This window comes from Microtus ochrogaster, chromosome 4, assembly GCF_000317375.1.
Source record: "Microtus ochrogaster isolate Prairie Vole_2 chromosome 4, MicOch1.0, whole genome shotgun sequence".
Lineage (NCBI taxonomy): Eukaryota > Metazoa > Chordata > Mammalia > Rodentia > Cricetidae > Microtus > Microtus ochrogaster.
Window position 1 is genome coordinate 18,071,921 of NC_022011.1, and position 13,329 is coordinate 18,085,249.

Consider the following 13,329-nt stretch of genomic DNA (forward strand, 5'->3'; position numbering starts at 1 on the left):
CTATAAAAAGTGGGGAAAGGGAGCCAGGCAGTGGTGCTTGCTTTAATCCCACCACTTGGAAGGCAAAAACAGGTGAATCTGAGTTTGAGCCAGCCTGGTCTATACAGCAAGTTCCAGGATAGCTTAGGCTAAATACAGAAACCCTGTCTTAGGAAAAGATAAATAAAAAGAAGGGGGTAGCCTTAAAAAGGTAGGGCTGTAACAGGAATCAATGACCTCAAATTGTTTGCTATTTTCACCTTAAGAAAGAAAACAAATCCTATTTGTAATTTGACCTCAGGTAACATTTCCTGGCTCACTGTGAAAGCAGCAGATAAAACACGTGAACAGTTTGTCTGCCAACAACAAGGAAAGACTTCTATTCTGAAAAGGGAAACACTACACCAGTGCCAGCTCTTATTTGCCTAAATCTGGCTTCCAGCCCTACCACACAGCAGGGCTAGTCAAATCCTTTATTCAGCTTCATAGCTTGCTTTCAAAAGAAAATCCTAAGTGAAAAAAAAAAATGTACTTTTCAGGAAAATCATCTTTCAATCAATAAAGACTAAGGCACACAGAAAGCACCTACCTTCCGGAAGTGTGCGAGCATGTCTGGGCTCCGCTCACACATCTCTGTGAGGAGGACTACAGACGTATGAAGGACACCTGAGAAAAGGCCAAAGGGAGGCAAAAATGAGTTCCTACTCAGCTCCAGAAAACAGGACTTCATCCCAAAAGGAGACTTGCTACTCCTGCTTCTCAATCCCCCAAGAATCAGAGCACTGTGAAGAGCATTCAGCAGGAGCTGCTGCTTAACCTTGGTCAAGTCAGAATCTTTGCAATAGCTAAAATGACAAGAACAAGTGTGTCCACCTAGAATATCCATGCTCAGTTAGTATAAGCTCCATCTCTCCTTCTCCATGTTTCTGCAATGCACTATTGGCTATACTCTGACAAATAATCCCAGTCAAAAACCTTAGTAAGATACTAAATTTTCAGATAAAATATATCAAAATACAAATGACAAGTAAATTTGCTTATCCCAAGGTCAGTAAAAAGGATCTCTAAAAACTTTTCACTAAGTAATAAATGACAGACCTAGCTAAACCTAGTATGTAGTGTTTAACACTACACAATACAGCAGAGCACAGATTTAAATTAATTAAATTAAAATGTGGTGTAAATTAATCAAATTAAATATATTGTGTCTTTTTTTCTTAGTATATAAGAAACAACACTTTACTTGGAACTCATTTCAATGACTTCAATATAAGAACAAAAAGTTTTGGGAAAGCCCAGCCACATTACATTTCACTTTTCTCAAGCTTTATGTAAAGATATCTGAATGTACACTACAGATTCCTGTTAGAAATAACTCACAAGAATTTTTGGTAATCTTACACTCCTAACACGATAGCAAAGAAAAAATGTCTTGTTTTATTATGAAATGGTCAAGAAATCAGGTGACTTTTACATAAAATTTGAAGATATGATCATTTGTACATCATACTGAACATTAATAACGTGATACAGGATCAGAACTGAAAGGTAGATTTACTATGAAGAAACCAATTTAACTGTAAAGCTACGATCTGGCAGGCAAGACCTATGGTAACAGTAAAGCCCTAAAACACAGGGCTGACCCTTCCTTTCTTAGTACTTTATGAGTTTATCCAAATCACATTACCATGGTTCTTCTCATTCAATAAATTTTTTGTTGCTGGTAAAAACATCTCCATAAGTTCAGGAACCTTCCTGATGACATGAACAGCACACAGTGCTGCCTATAAAAAAGAAAAATAGAAGGACAAAAAAATTTTATTTCAAATAAGCCAGGGCAACCAATCTTAGAAAAGAACTTCACCAACTAGTTCATCTACTAGAAAAACAAAGAGGCTGGTTAATAAGATTTACTATCTGTGAACTGACTGGGGCTGTCCAGTATATACTAGTGAACTGATGAGGAACATTAAGCCCACCCATTCCTGTTCACATATTGCCAGACACGTGGGGAAAACACTTTCAAGTAGATCACAGTTAAAAGAAATTTATCACACAAGTTAAATTTAAGTGAAATTCTGGGGAACTGAAAAACAGACATGGACTTCCATTCTGATAATCATTCCTGAGTCAGATGACCGACACATCTAACAGTGTCACAAAACTTAAAGATCCTCCTATAAAGTTTAACTGTCTCTATCCTGTTCTCCGCTGACTCTTCTCAAGTAAGAAAGTCGCCTAGGGCTAGGAGTACAGCTCAGCGGTAAAAAGAAGGAAAGAGAAGAATGGAGGGAAGGTTTGTTAGGGAAACTAGTCTCTACTAAAGAAAACACAGTCTTAGTCATTCGTCCACCAGGAGAAACAGGATAGGTGGAGACTGGTGATTATTCAAAATAACTTCAGCTATTACTTTAGTCAAAATGCAATAAAAGCTTAGATAGACTGATTAGAAAAGATTCCTCTCCATTTTACTAGGAGGCATTCAAATCTGAAGGAATGCTTTAATTTAATGCAACATTGTGCATTCAAATAAGAGCAGCTCCCACAGTACTAAAGTCACTGGCATACACACTGAGAAAGCCTGTTTGTGTGCATCATTAACAATACACAATCTAAAAACAGTCCTATACAAGCTCCTTTTTCTCACACCAATAACAAACTCAGTAAATGCCAGTGAGATGATCGTTTTGCTCATTTATTAAACATATACATTCTGTATTTTCTTTCTTTCCCCCCTCTCTCTATTATGTATACAATATTCTGTCTGCATGTATGCATGTCTGCAGGCCAGAAGAGGGCACCAGACCTTATTACAAATGGTTGTGAGCCACCATGTGGTTGCCGGAAATTGAACTCAGGACCTTTGGAAGAGCAGGCAATGCTCTTAACCACTGAGCCATCTCTCCAGCCCCCATTCTGTATTTTCTTTACCATAGTCTTAGGATTGAAGCAAAGTTTTAAACTCAAAAGAACAAGGTTTTTAGAAACAAACAAAAGCAAGTAAGTTAGGAAAATAAGACCATTCTCTGTCATTACTATCCAATCAGGCACATGGCACATGGGCTTTAGAAAGTCATCTCTCAATCATTCCCTCACAGCTATCTAGGCCCCAGGGGAACTGTCCTTTTAGAGATACAAAGGCAAAAATACATGTGTCAGTTATTAGTAAAAAGTCAATGAAAAACTTCATTATCATAATTTTAATATGTGAAATAATTTACAAAGTACTCAGATGTGCTGCTGAGGACAGAGTTTGTCTATAAATTATTAAAAACAAAAACAAGGAAGAGCCGGGTGATGGTGGAGCACGCCTATCTCTGTGACCAGCATGGTCTACAAGATCTCGTTCCAGGACAGGCTCAATAACTGCAGTGGAACGCTATCTCAAAACCCCCCTCCCCCAAAAAGGTAATCAAAATTCGTGTATAATTCTTAAAAAATAAAAAATATTTTAATTCCATCTAAGCTTTAAGAAACAAGTATTCTGCCTTTTCCTTTCCATAATACCACCTAATCCACACAGACATTTGATTTACTGCAAAGTTACCTTTTTTCTTAAGTAGGAGTTGGAGGTTTTCAGAAGTTTCTCTACTTCTCCTGCAAGATCTCTGCACATCTCTGAAGAGCCCATGCAGCCGAGGGTACAAAGTGCGAGCCCCTGTACGAACTGTGTACTATGATTAAGATCACTGCAAGAGAAAGAAAGGGAAATAGGAACAAACACAGTCTCCCAAAAGCAGCCTAACAACCTAACTGTGAATCTCAAGATTACTACATTAAAAACAAGCAAACAAAACAAACAGAAACACAACCAAAACAAAACTGCTAGCTAAGCACAAAGTGCTTGCCTTGCAAACTTAAGGGCCTTAATATAGGTCTCTAAGACCCCTGCAAAGCCAGACTCAATAGCACATAGGTGCCCAATGGTCAGAAGGGAAATGGAGACAGAAAAAATTCCAGAAGCTGTGCAGGACTGCTAGCCTAGGATATATAATAGAACAAGAGATCCTGTCTCAAATAAGGTAAGTGACAGGATTGATACCAAAAGCTATACAAGTACTATGGCACACATGAACACACATACACACACACACATGATATAAAAATGCATTTTAAATTAATAGAATTTAGAAAAATGCTTATTCCAACTTTTTAACATAGTGAACCAATAATATCTAAGTTTTCTATCCAAGGTTTCCAAATGACCAAGTAACAAGAATATGTTACCCATTAGATATTAAAGATACCACTTTAGAAAACTTAACAACAACTGAAAGTAGAAAGATGCAGCAAAATTGTCTTGAGAGATTTCTAAGACATGATTTAGTACTGCCTACAAGAAAAGTTAAGATTCATACTAAAACTCTTGTATAGCCAGGTGTGGTGGCACACACTTTAAATTCCAGCACTTGGGAGGCAGAGGCATGGAGATGTCTATGAGTTTGAGTCCACTCTGATCTACATAGCAATTTCCAGGCCAGACAGAGTTATATAGCAAGACCCTGCTTAAAAAAATAAATAACTAAATAATTAAAAAAAATCAGAGAAGGAAATCTTAATTACTAGTGAACTTAAGATAATGTAAACACAACAAAAATATAGCTACCCTTTGATCTTATACATTAACATTAGCCACCTTACATTAAGTATTCTATATTTCTAGATATACTTGTTCAAGAAGGAAAATCTGTAATTGTTATTACTATGATAAAACAGCACTATGAAAGTACCTTCACCATACTAAGCTAGACATTAAGAGTGAGCCCTCTGAAGTGCTTTCTAACACATCAATGTGGTTTGAGTGTCCCTGTATGCTGGAAGCTGGGTCGCCAGTGTGTCCATGGTCGAGATGGTGGACTCTTTAAGACACAGAGCCTTGAGTCACTGAGGACTTGTCCTCAAAAGTGGCACTGATGTTTAGAACTAAGCACTACTCATGCATGAGGTTGAGTTGCTTTAAAGGAGCAAGAGATTCCTGTTTCCTTGTGTGATTCCCCCTTCCCGTGCGTGTGTCTGCCACAAGGCCCTCCCCAGAAGCTAAGTCACATCTTGGACTTTCAGTCTATAAAACTTTGAGTTGTATAAATATTTCTTTATATATTATAGCCTCAGAAATTCAGATCATAACAGAAAATGTATACATTACTGTATAAAATAATGCTTTACTCAAAAAGCTGAAGTATTAAAACATGAACTGTCAAACATACTTATATCTTGAAATTAACTCTTATTATTATTCAGAAGCCAAATTATATGATATACAATACTTCTACCAGTTTCTGAGCATTTTGCATCATTTAGCGCAACATGGTTCAAAGAAGTGGTTCTCAACCTTCCTAATGTTGTGACCCTTTAATATAGCTCCTCATACTGTGGTGATCCCCAAGCATAAAACTATTTCGTTGCTACTTCAAAACTGTAATTTTGCTACTGTTATGAATCAGAATGTAAATATCTGATATGTAGAATATCTGATATGCAACACCCAACAGGGTCACAATCCACAGGTTGAACACCACTGAATCACAGGGTTTATAGGCATCTCAACAGCTCATGAGATTCAAACTGTTTTCATAATCCTGTCATACTGTCAACTGTGCCAGCCTCTGCAGTCAGTAAAAGCCGTGGTGGAAAAACTGCTTGCCCACAGCACCAGTCAAGGCAGCGGCAGTAAACGATGGTAAACTGTGTTCACCACTGCATGGCTGAGGTAAGGAACAAGGAAGAAAGGCAGCTTCGTTTAAACTAACAGCCAGCAGCAGTGGCACACATCTGTATGCCATCACTTAAGATGCTGAGACTAGCCTGAGGTACACTTTCTGGAGAAACTCATGTGAGCATATAATTTCAAAAGGAACACTGATATTTGCTGCTAGTGACATAATCCAAGCTTTGTAGTAAGTAAGTAAATAAATAAATAAATAACTGTAGTTTTGGAAAACTTCTATCATCTCCACAAATTTGACAGTTTATATATAATGGCTATTCTATTGACTGAGTGACAACACTAACCCATGAGGTATTTTTGATATTTCAAGATGAGATGCATTAGCATCCAGAAGATCTACATAATTTAGTGAAGAATTTCTTTTTCCAAGTGGTTCCACTGTGGCATTATAAAATTATTCATGGGTAAATATTGCTTAAGGGCAGAGTGAAATGGTTTAAGGTTAAGGTAAAAGCATTTTACTGCCCAGGCTGGTGATATGAACTCAATCTCCAAAACTGATAGGGCAGAGAAAACCAATTTCCCCCCACCCCAAGTTGTTCTCTGACACCCACACTGCACTGGTACACTCGACCCAACATATGTACAAAACAAATAAATGCTTACAAAACTTTTTCTTGCCAGGCGGTGGTGGCGCACGCCTTTAATCCCAGCACTCGGGAGGCAGAGGCAGGTGGATCTTTGTGAGTTTGAGGCCAGCCTGGTCTACAAAGGGAGTTCCAGGACAGGCTCCAAAGCTACAGAGAAACCCTGTCTCAAAAAACCAGAGGGCAGTGGTGGCGCACGCCTTTAATCCCAGCACTCAGGAGGCAGAGGCAGGCGGATCTCTGAGTTTGAGGCCAGCCTGGTCTACTAGAGCTAGTTCCAGGACAGGAACCAAAAGTTACCGAGAAACCCTGTCTCGAAAATAAAAAATAAAAAAACAAACAAACAAACTTTTTCTTAGCTGGGCAGTGGTGGCGCACGCCTTTAATCCCAGCACTCAAGAGGCAGAGGCAGGTAGATCTATGAGATCAAGGCCAGCCTAATCTACACAGTGAGTTCTAGGACAGTCTAGAGAGATCCTGTCTTGAAAAAATGAAAGAGAGGGGGAGAGAGAGAAAGGGAGAAGGAGAGGGAGAGGGAGAATGAGAGGGAGAGAAAGGGCCACGTGTTCAATGTTAGCATAGTAGCAAAGAATATTTAGTACTTTGAAAACTCTTGGTGCTGCTGAGACTGAAACAGGCTTATGCTAAATAAGCAAGAACTCTACCTACCATGCAGCTACGTATCCAACTGTGCTTATTTTTCTTTTGAAGCAGAGTCTGGATAACTTGCCCAGATCAAACTTGAACTTACTACATAGCCCAGGTAGGCCCCAAATTTGTGATCCTCTGGCCTCAGCTCCAGAACAGCTGGGATTGTGTACCATGCAACTGCCAAGTTTTCCCTTCTCCACATCATACCTGTGTAGATCAGGTGGGCCTCAAACTCAGTGATCTATCTGACTCTAACGGTGTGTGTGATACCACACCCAGATAAAATTTCATTACAAAATAAAAAAAAAAATACAAAGATTTCTTCTTTATCAATGTGCCTCAGTTTTTAACTTTTACCAAGCTACAAGCCTATGCTCTGGTTTGGTATTAACTCTAACAAGTCTTGCTGCTGGGCAGAACTGCCAGCTTATCTGCACATGACTGAAAGGTTAATAACAGAGCAACAGACCATGAAAGAACCAAAGGAGAAGAACTGCCTAACAGCCCTGTTACAGCAAATGTGGAAGACAACCATGATGACCCTTTAAGGATGTAGTCTCATGTCACTAAGGGATACTGCTCATGTTTTTCTACTCACCACCCTGGTGCTTACAACAGCACCTGGTTTGTAGGCATACAATGCAATAAAGCTAAATCATTAGCCAACTTGGTATGTTCACTACTCATATTTCATGGACACCCCCCAAAGAAAAACAATCCTTCCCAAAATTAAGTTTACAGACTGCATTTGAATGCTACACTTGACAATGCAATTCTCATTTTTAACTAGTCTATTATGCTGAAAAATTTTAAAGTAGATCAGTTCTAATGGAAAGAAAAATAAAATTTAAATGTCTATAAAGACCTAATGCCTATCCCCTTTCTACTTTACGTCAAATATAAAAATATCACAAACAAAAGGAAATTTTAAATATTAAATTCACTGATAAAATCAAAACCAAAAGGTACTTCTGACCATTTAACACTTGAAGAATTTTTGTAACTTTCTAACAGAATTCCTCTATTTTCTTTTTTTATTTGTTTGTTGGTATTATCTCACCAAACAGCCCAAGCTTGAATCTGAGATCACCTGACTGAATCATGCAAGTGGTGGGATTACAGGCACGTGCCACTGTAGCCACTTCACAGAATATTCTAAGAGGGTGGGTACTGGAGAAAACAGCTCACTTCTTACAGGATCCTTCCTCTCATCTGTCCACACAGCAGGTCTTCCTTGGTCATTCCACCAGGTAAAGAAATATAAGTACACTGCATCCCTGAAGGAGCACTACTTCAAAAGATGCTGTGTACCAAGTTCCAGGGGCCAAGTCAAGCTTCACACAACTACACTTCTATTCCTAACACTATAGAGGTAAGACGAGTTTAAGGCACACACAGCAATACTCTGTCTCAAAAAAATATTTTCAGGCCTGGGGAGATGACTCAAAAATGGGTAGAGCACTTGCCACACAACCCTGATGACCTGAGGAATTCAGTCCCTGAAACTCACGTAAAGGTGAAAGGAGAGAACCGACTCCAAAAGCTGTTCTTTGACTTACACACACACACTCCAATGACCACTCTCCCCTCACATACACATATCATAAATACACACAATAATAAAGTAAATCTAATATTTTACAGAGGCTGAGTACAATTCCACACTACTAAAATTTCAGTCCCTTACTCAGACTACAGAATAGAAACTTTTTAAAAAAGTTAAAATTTCATTATTCATGGTATCTAACATCCTAGAAATAAGAAATATGAAAATCTAGATTTCACTAGTACTTTCTTCTCTTTTCTAAAAATATCCAAATGCTTATCTAATTGCTAATTGTGTATTATGTCCAAATAGATATAGCAATGCTTTCGTTTTCTTTTGTTTAGTATCTTTACAATATTAGCTACAATTAAGAGATGCTCAAATATATTCTGGACAGTAAACATAAAAATCAATGAGTAGACATTCTTATTCTCATAAGAAATCCTTAAAAGAGTAAAACAGTTGTTATGGGGGAAGGAAAAGGTAAGACTTACTTCTTGATACAATTGGTCATGAGAAGATGCACATCTTGTCTTTCATCTAATAACAGCATTGCTCCTAAATACCCAATGCGTTTGTCTGTGAATTTTTGTGAGGCGATTAGCTTGAGGCACTCCAACTACAAAAAAAAAAAAGAAAGGAAAGAAAAAGAAAAAATAAAAGGAAAACAAAAAAGAAAAAAAAGAGGGGTGAACAGAGAAGGAAAAGCATTGTTTTTAATTCACAATTCACAGGGACTGGAGTTTGAATTTGTATGGCTCAGAGATTAAGAGCAAGCAAACGCTTGCTCTTGCAGAGGACCTGAGTTGGCTTTACAAGACCATTATCAGGCAGGTCACTACTGCCTATACCTCCCAGCCCAGGGACTATGACTCCCCTTTTTGCTCTCCTCAGGCATTTGCACACATACATACACATAAAACAATAAATCTTTTTCAAAGATTTGGTTCTATTTTGAGAATCAGAACACTTAACAACTGGAAATAAAGCACTCAATAGTATCTTAAAAATCAAAATATACAATGAATTCAAGAATTTTGATATAACATTGAAAGCACTACATTTAGGGTTTAAACCAAGGAATCAAATGCAGAAAGAAAATAAAGTCTCCAGAGCAAAACGCCATAATGATACTAATCTAAAATGTCTTCTATATTTTTTTTCTTCAGGTAATTATTGGAAAAGCTCTTGTCTAGCATGAGTGATGTCCTGGGGTCACAAAACAATAAAAGACAGCTACCCTTAACTAAACTCTTCAGGGCTAAGAGCCTTTATAAGTGAGACTGGGCCTTTCCTGAAAGTCACAACGACTCAGATACACTTTCAGGTTTCATCTGGACAAAAAAAAAAAAAAAAAGTCAAACATTCCCTCTGGGCCAGTGTTTTTCAAAGGACATCCACGAATCAAACTCCCCAAGAGAGGCTTTTAAATTACACTCTCCTTTTGAATTATACATCTTCGGAAGGGCTTCCAACAAGAAACCTGTGTACGTAGGAAGCAACGGTCACTTGAGACTACTTTCCATTATGAATTCATCTTATTAATGGGCTCAAGTGAAATGGAAGGAAGTAAAGCAGTTCTACAAATAGAACTCTTTGAGGCTATTTTTATTTTATTTTTTTTTTTTTTGGTTTTTCGAGACAGGGTTTCTCTGTGGCTTTGTGAGGCTATTTTTAATTATTCTTTTAAGATACCTGTTAATTACTAAAGCACCTCAAGTTAGGTGACTGACTACAATTACAATGCTAAGATCCCAAGACCAGAATCAAAAGAGAAAGCAAACTTTCTGTAAAGGGGGTTGGAGCAGGAGAGCGAAGAGGGAAGTAGCAGCCCTGCCCTTCCTGCAACATATTCTATTCAAAATTTAAAAACAATTTCTGAATAGAAGTTGATGTCAATGTGTGCAGAAAGGGCCCTGCTGGTGAAGGAAACAATCAGAAGCTGAAATGTTAGCAAAGTTTCCCTTTGAAGCACGCTTAGTAGGGCAGGCCTGTAATCTGGGCATGGCCAAGATGAAGGCAGAAGGGTCAATTCAAGATCAATCTCAGCTACACAGCAAGTCTGAGGCCATTCTGGGCTACATGACACACTACCTCTCAAACACACTATATCAAAAATTCTACTTTAAGCTTATTTTTCAAACATTCCATTGAATAATTCTACAACAATTTTGTCAAGGAAGAAAATACCAAGATTCAAATATCACAAAAGTCTCCATTATCATTACTGAACCTTGCTCATGGTCAACTCCACACATTACGCAAATAAGCATTTTATTTAAATTATCTAGTGAGCAGGCCACACTCTTTTAGGCATCGCACATATCATTAGGAATGTGTTTTAAGACACAAGTCACCATTTCTTTCTTTATTGAGATATATTTTGGAAATCATAAAGGTGAACTTCATCTATTTGAGCTATTTTTGTTTTCTGTGAGCTGCCACCATTCACACCACCCCAGAACTGGTATTCATGAGACCATGCCCAGCTTGTTAAGTAGGTGCTGGGATTTAAACTCAGGTCCTCATGGTTACACAATAAGCACTCCTAATTACTAAGCCATCTTGCCAGCACTCACTTTTTTAATTTAATTTAATTTTATTTTATTTTTGAGACAGGGTCTGTCATTGGCCTTAGGGTAGGCTAACTGGCCAGTGAATCCCAAGGAGTCTCCTGTCTTGCATCCCAGCCCTGAGGTGGCAAGAACACACTACGACACCCAGCTTTTTCTACTTGGTTCTACAGACCAAGCTCGGGTTCTCTATAATAGCTGCACAAGCACTGTACTGACTAAGCTAGCTCCCCAACCCTAGTCTCACTATATTCATATCCCAGACAATCTTAAAAGGAAACTGACTTTTATACCAAACTATATGGCCGAATTCAAAAGACAAACGCCCCTCGGAAAACATATTTACTTCATTTCACATTCATAAGGCCTCCTACCAACTGATTGTGGAAAAAGACCAAAAATCCAATATTAAAATGAAAAAAAGATTAGGCCAGACAATTCATAGAAAACAAAAACAGTTCAAATAAATACAGTTAACCTCATAAAACAAACACAAATTAAGTTATAAGATACTGAACTGGTTTATAAAAGAAGCTTCAATAAAGGTGGTTAAAGAGACGTATAAATCCCCACCATGCAGAGATACTTTTTTATACTTTTTTTTTTAAGGACAAGGATTATTTTTATTCACATCCAATTGCTGAAAGCAAAGCCATCTTTGGATGTGAAGAGCCTGGCATAGAAGGAGATGTTACTTTTAAGATTTATTTTTATACAGAGATTGGTGGTACATGCCTTTAATCCCAGCACTCAGGAAGCAGAAGTGAGCAGATCTCTAAGTTCCAGGCCAGCCTGGTCTACAAAGTGAGTTCCAAGATAACCAGGGTTACACAGAGAGACCCTGTTTAAAAAAAATTTTATGTTTATTTACACATGTGTCTGAATGCAAACGTATGTATGTATACATGCATGTGTGTTGCCCTCAGAGGGTAGAAGAGGGTGTACTGACTAGTTTTATGTCAATTTGACACAAGTTAGAATCATCAGAGGGGAAGGAACCTCAATTGAGAAAATATCTCCATAATATCAGGCTGTCAGCAAGCCTATCGGGCAAAATATACTACTATGAACACATCAAAGAAATTGGAGGGAAAACGAAAACATATATTTTTTTCTGTTGCTGGGAACTGATCTCAGGGTCTTCTGAGAACTATGTAGGCAAGTACTCTATCATGCAGCTACATGCCCTAGCCCAAAGAAGTTTAATGTTTGTTTGTCTGTTTGTTGTTGCTGATTGCAAGACAGCATTTCTCTGTGAAGTTTTGGCTGTCCTGGAACTCACTGTAGACCAGATTGGCCTCAAACTCAGAGATCCACATGACTATGCCTCCCAAGTGATGGGATTAAAGGTGTGCACCACCACCACCACCCAACAAGAAATTCTTTTTTAATTTCTATGAGTATTCTGCCTGAGTGTCTATCTCTGCACCATATCTCTGCCTGGGATCTACAGAGGTCAAAAGATGGCATCAGATTCTCTAGAACTGAAGTTATGGGCAGTTGTGAACCACCATGTGGGTGCTGGGAATTGAACCTGGGTCTTCTGCAAGAACAGTTTTTAGCCACTGAGTCATCTCTTCAGTCCCTGAGTAAGGATGCTGATATACTGATATGGATTACTATTCAGGACAGATGAGTGCCCAATGCAAACAATGTGCTACAATCACCTGCAGATGGACAATGTACATTATGTATCTGGAAGAATGTTTATTAAGAAGTTGAGCCACTAGTGGCCTACTGAACAAGTAAGTGATGGAAAGATAAGAATAGAAAAAAAAGAGTTTTATCCTAATCCTTCTGCACCTTTCAAATTTAGAATCAGTTACACTGTCTGAAGGCGTAAGTCACAAACAATGCCACACCAGTTTGGAATTATGATTAATAGTGTGGTATTTATTTAAAGGGGAAAAAACTTACAGATCATCATCCCAGACAACAGCCCTCTACGCAACCGCCTGCGGAGCAGGAAGTGAAGAGAGAGAAGAGAGGGAAGTGGCCGCTTTTTTAAAGAGAGAGAGACCACGCCCCAATGAGCTGGTATCTCAGAGGCTATAGGCTGGAGGAGCGGGAGGACCTCCCGCAACAACTGTCATTACCTATTCCAAGGAAAAATGATAAAAATAGACTAGGAGAGAATAATTCATTAATGAAAACAGAAATGGGCTGGGCAGTGGTAGCACATGCCTTTACTCATGCACTCAGGAGGCAGAGGCAGGCAGATTTCTATGAGTTCAAGGCCAGCCTGGTCTACAGAGCAAGTTCCAG

The 13,329-nt window shown here is 38.5% G+C and overlaps 1 protein-coding gene across 3 annotated transcripts in view; it reads right to left on the reverse strand.

Moving 5' to 3' along the window:
* The window catches only part of Ap1g1 (adaptor related protein complex 1 subunit gamma 1), an 85,872-nt gene that overhangs the window by 30,665 nt on the left and 41,878 nt on the right, over nucleotides 1–13,329 (reverse strand). For all 3 annotated transcript variants that reach the window (XM_005345688.1, XM_005345689.2, XM_026777109.1), the window contains 4 exons: nucleotides 8,986–9,110; nucleotides 3,527–3,668; nucleotides 1,667–1,763; nucleotides 569–645 (listed from right to left, as the gene is read on the reverse strand). In XM_005345688.1, coding sequence (XP_005345745.1) covers nucleotides 569–645; nucleotides 1,667–1,763; nucleotides 3,527–3,668; nucleotides 8,986–9,110 — 441 coding nt within the window. The remainder of the gene's footprint in view (nucleotides 1–568; nucleotides 646–1,666; nucleotides 1,764–3,526; nucleotides 3,669–8,985; nucleotides 9,111–13,329) is intronic.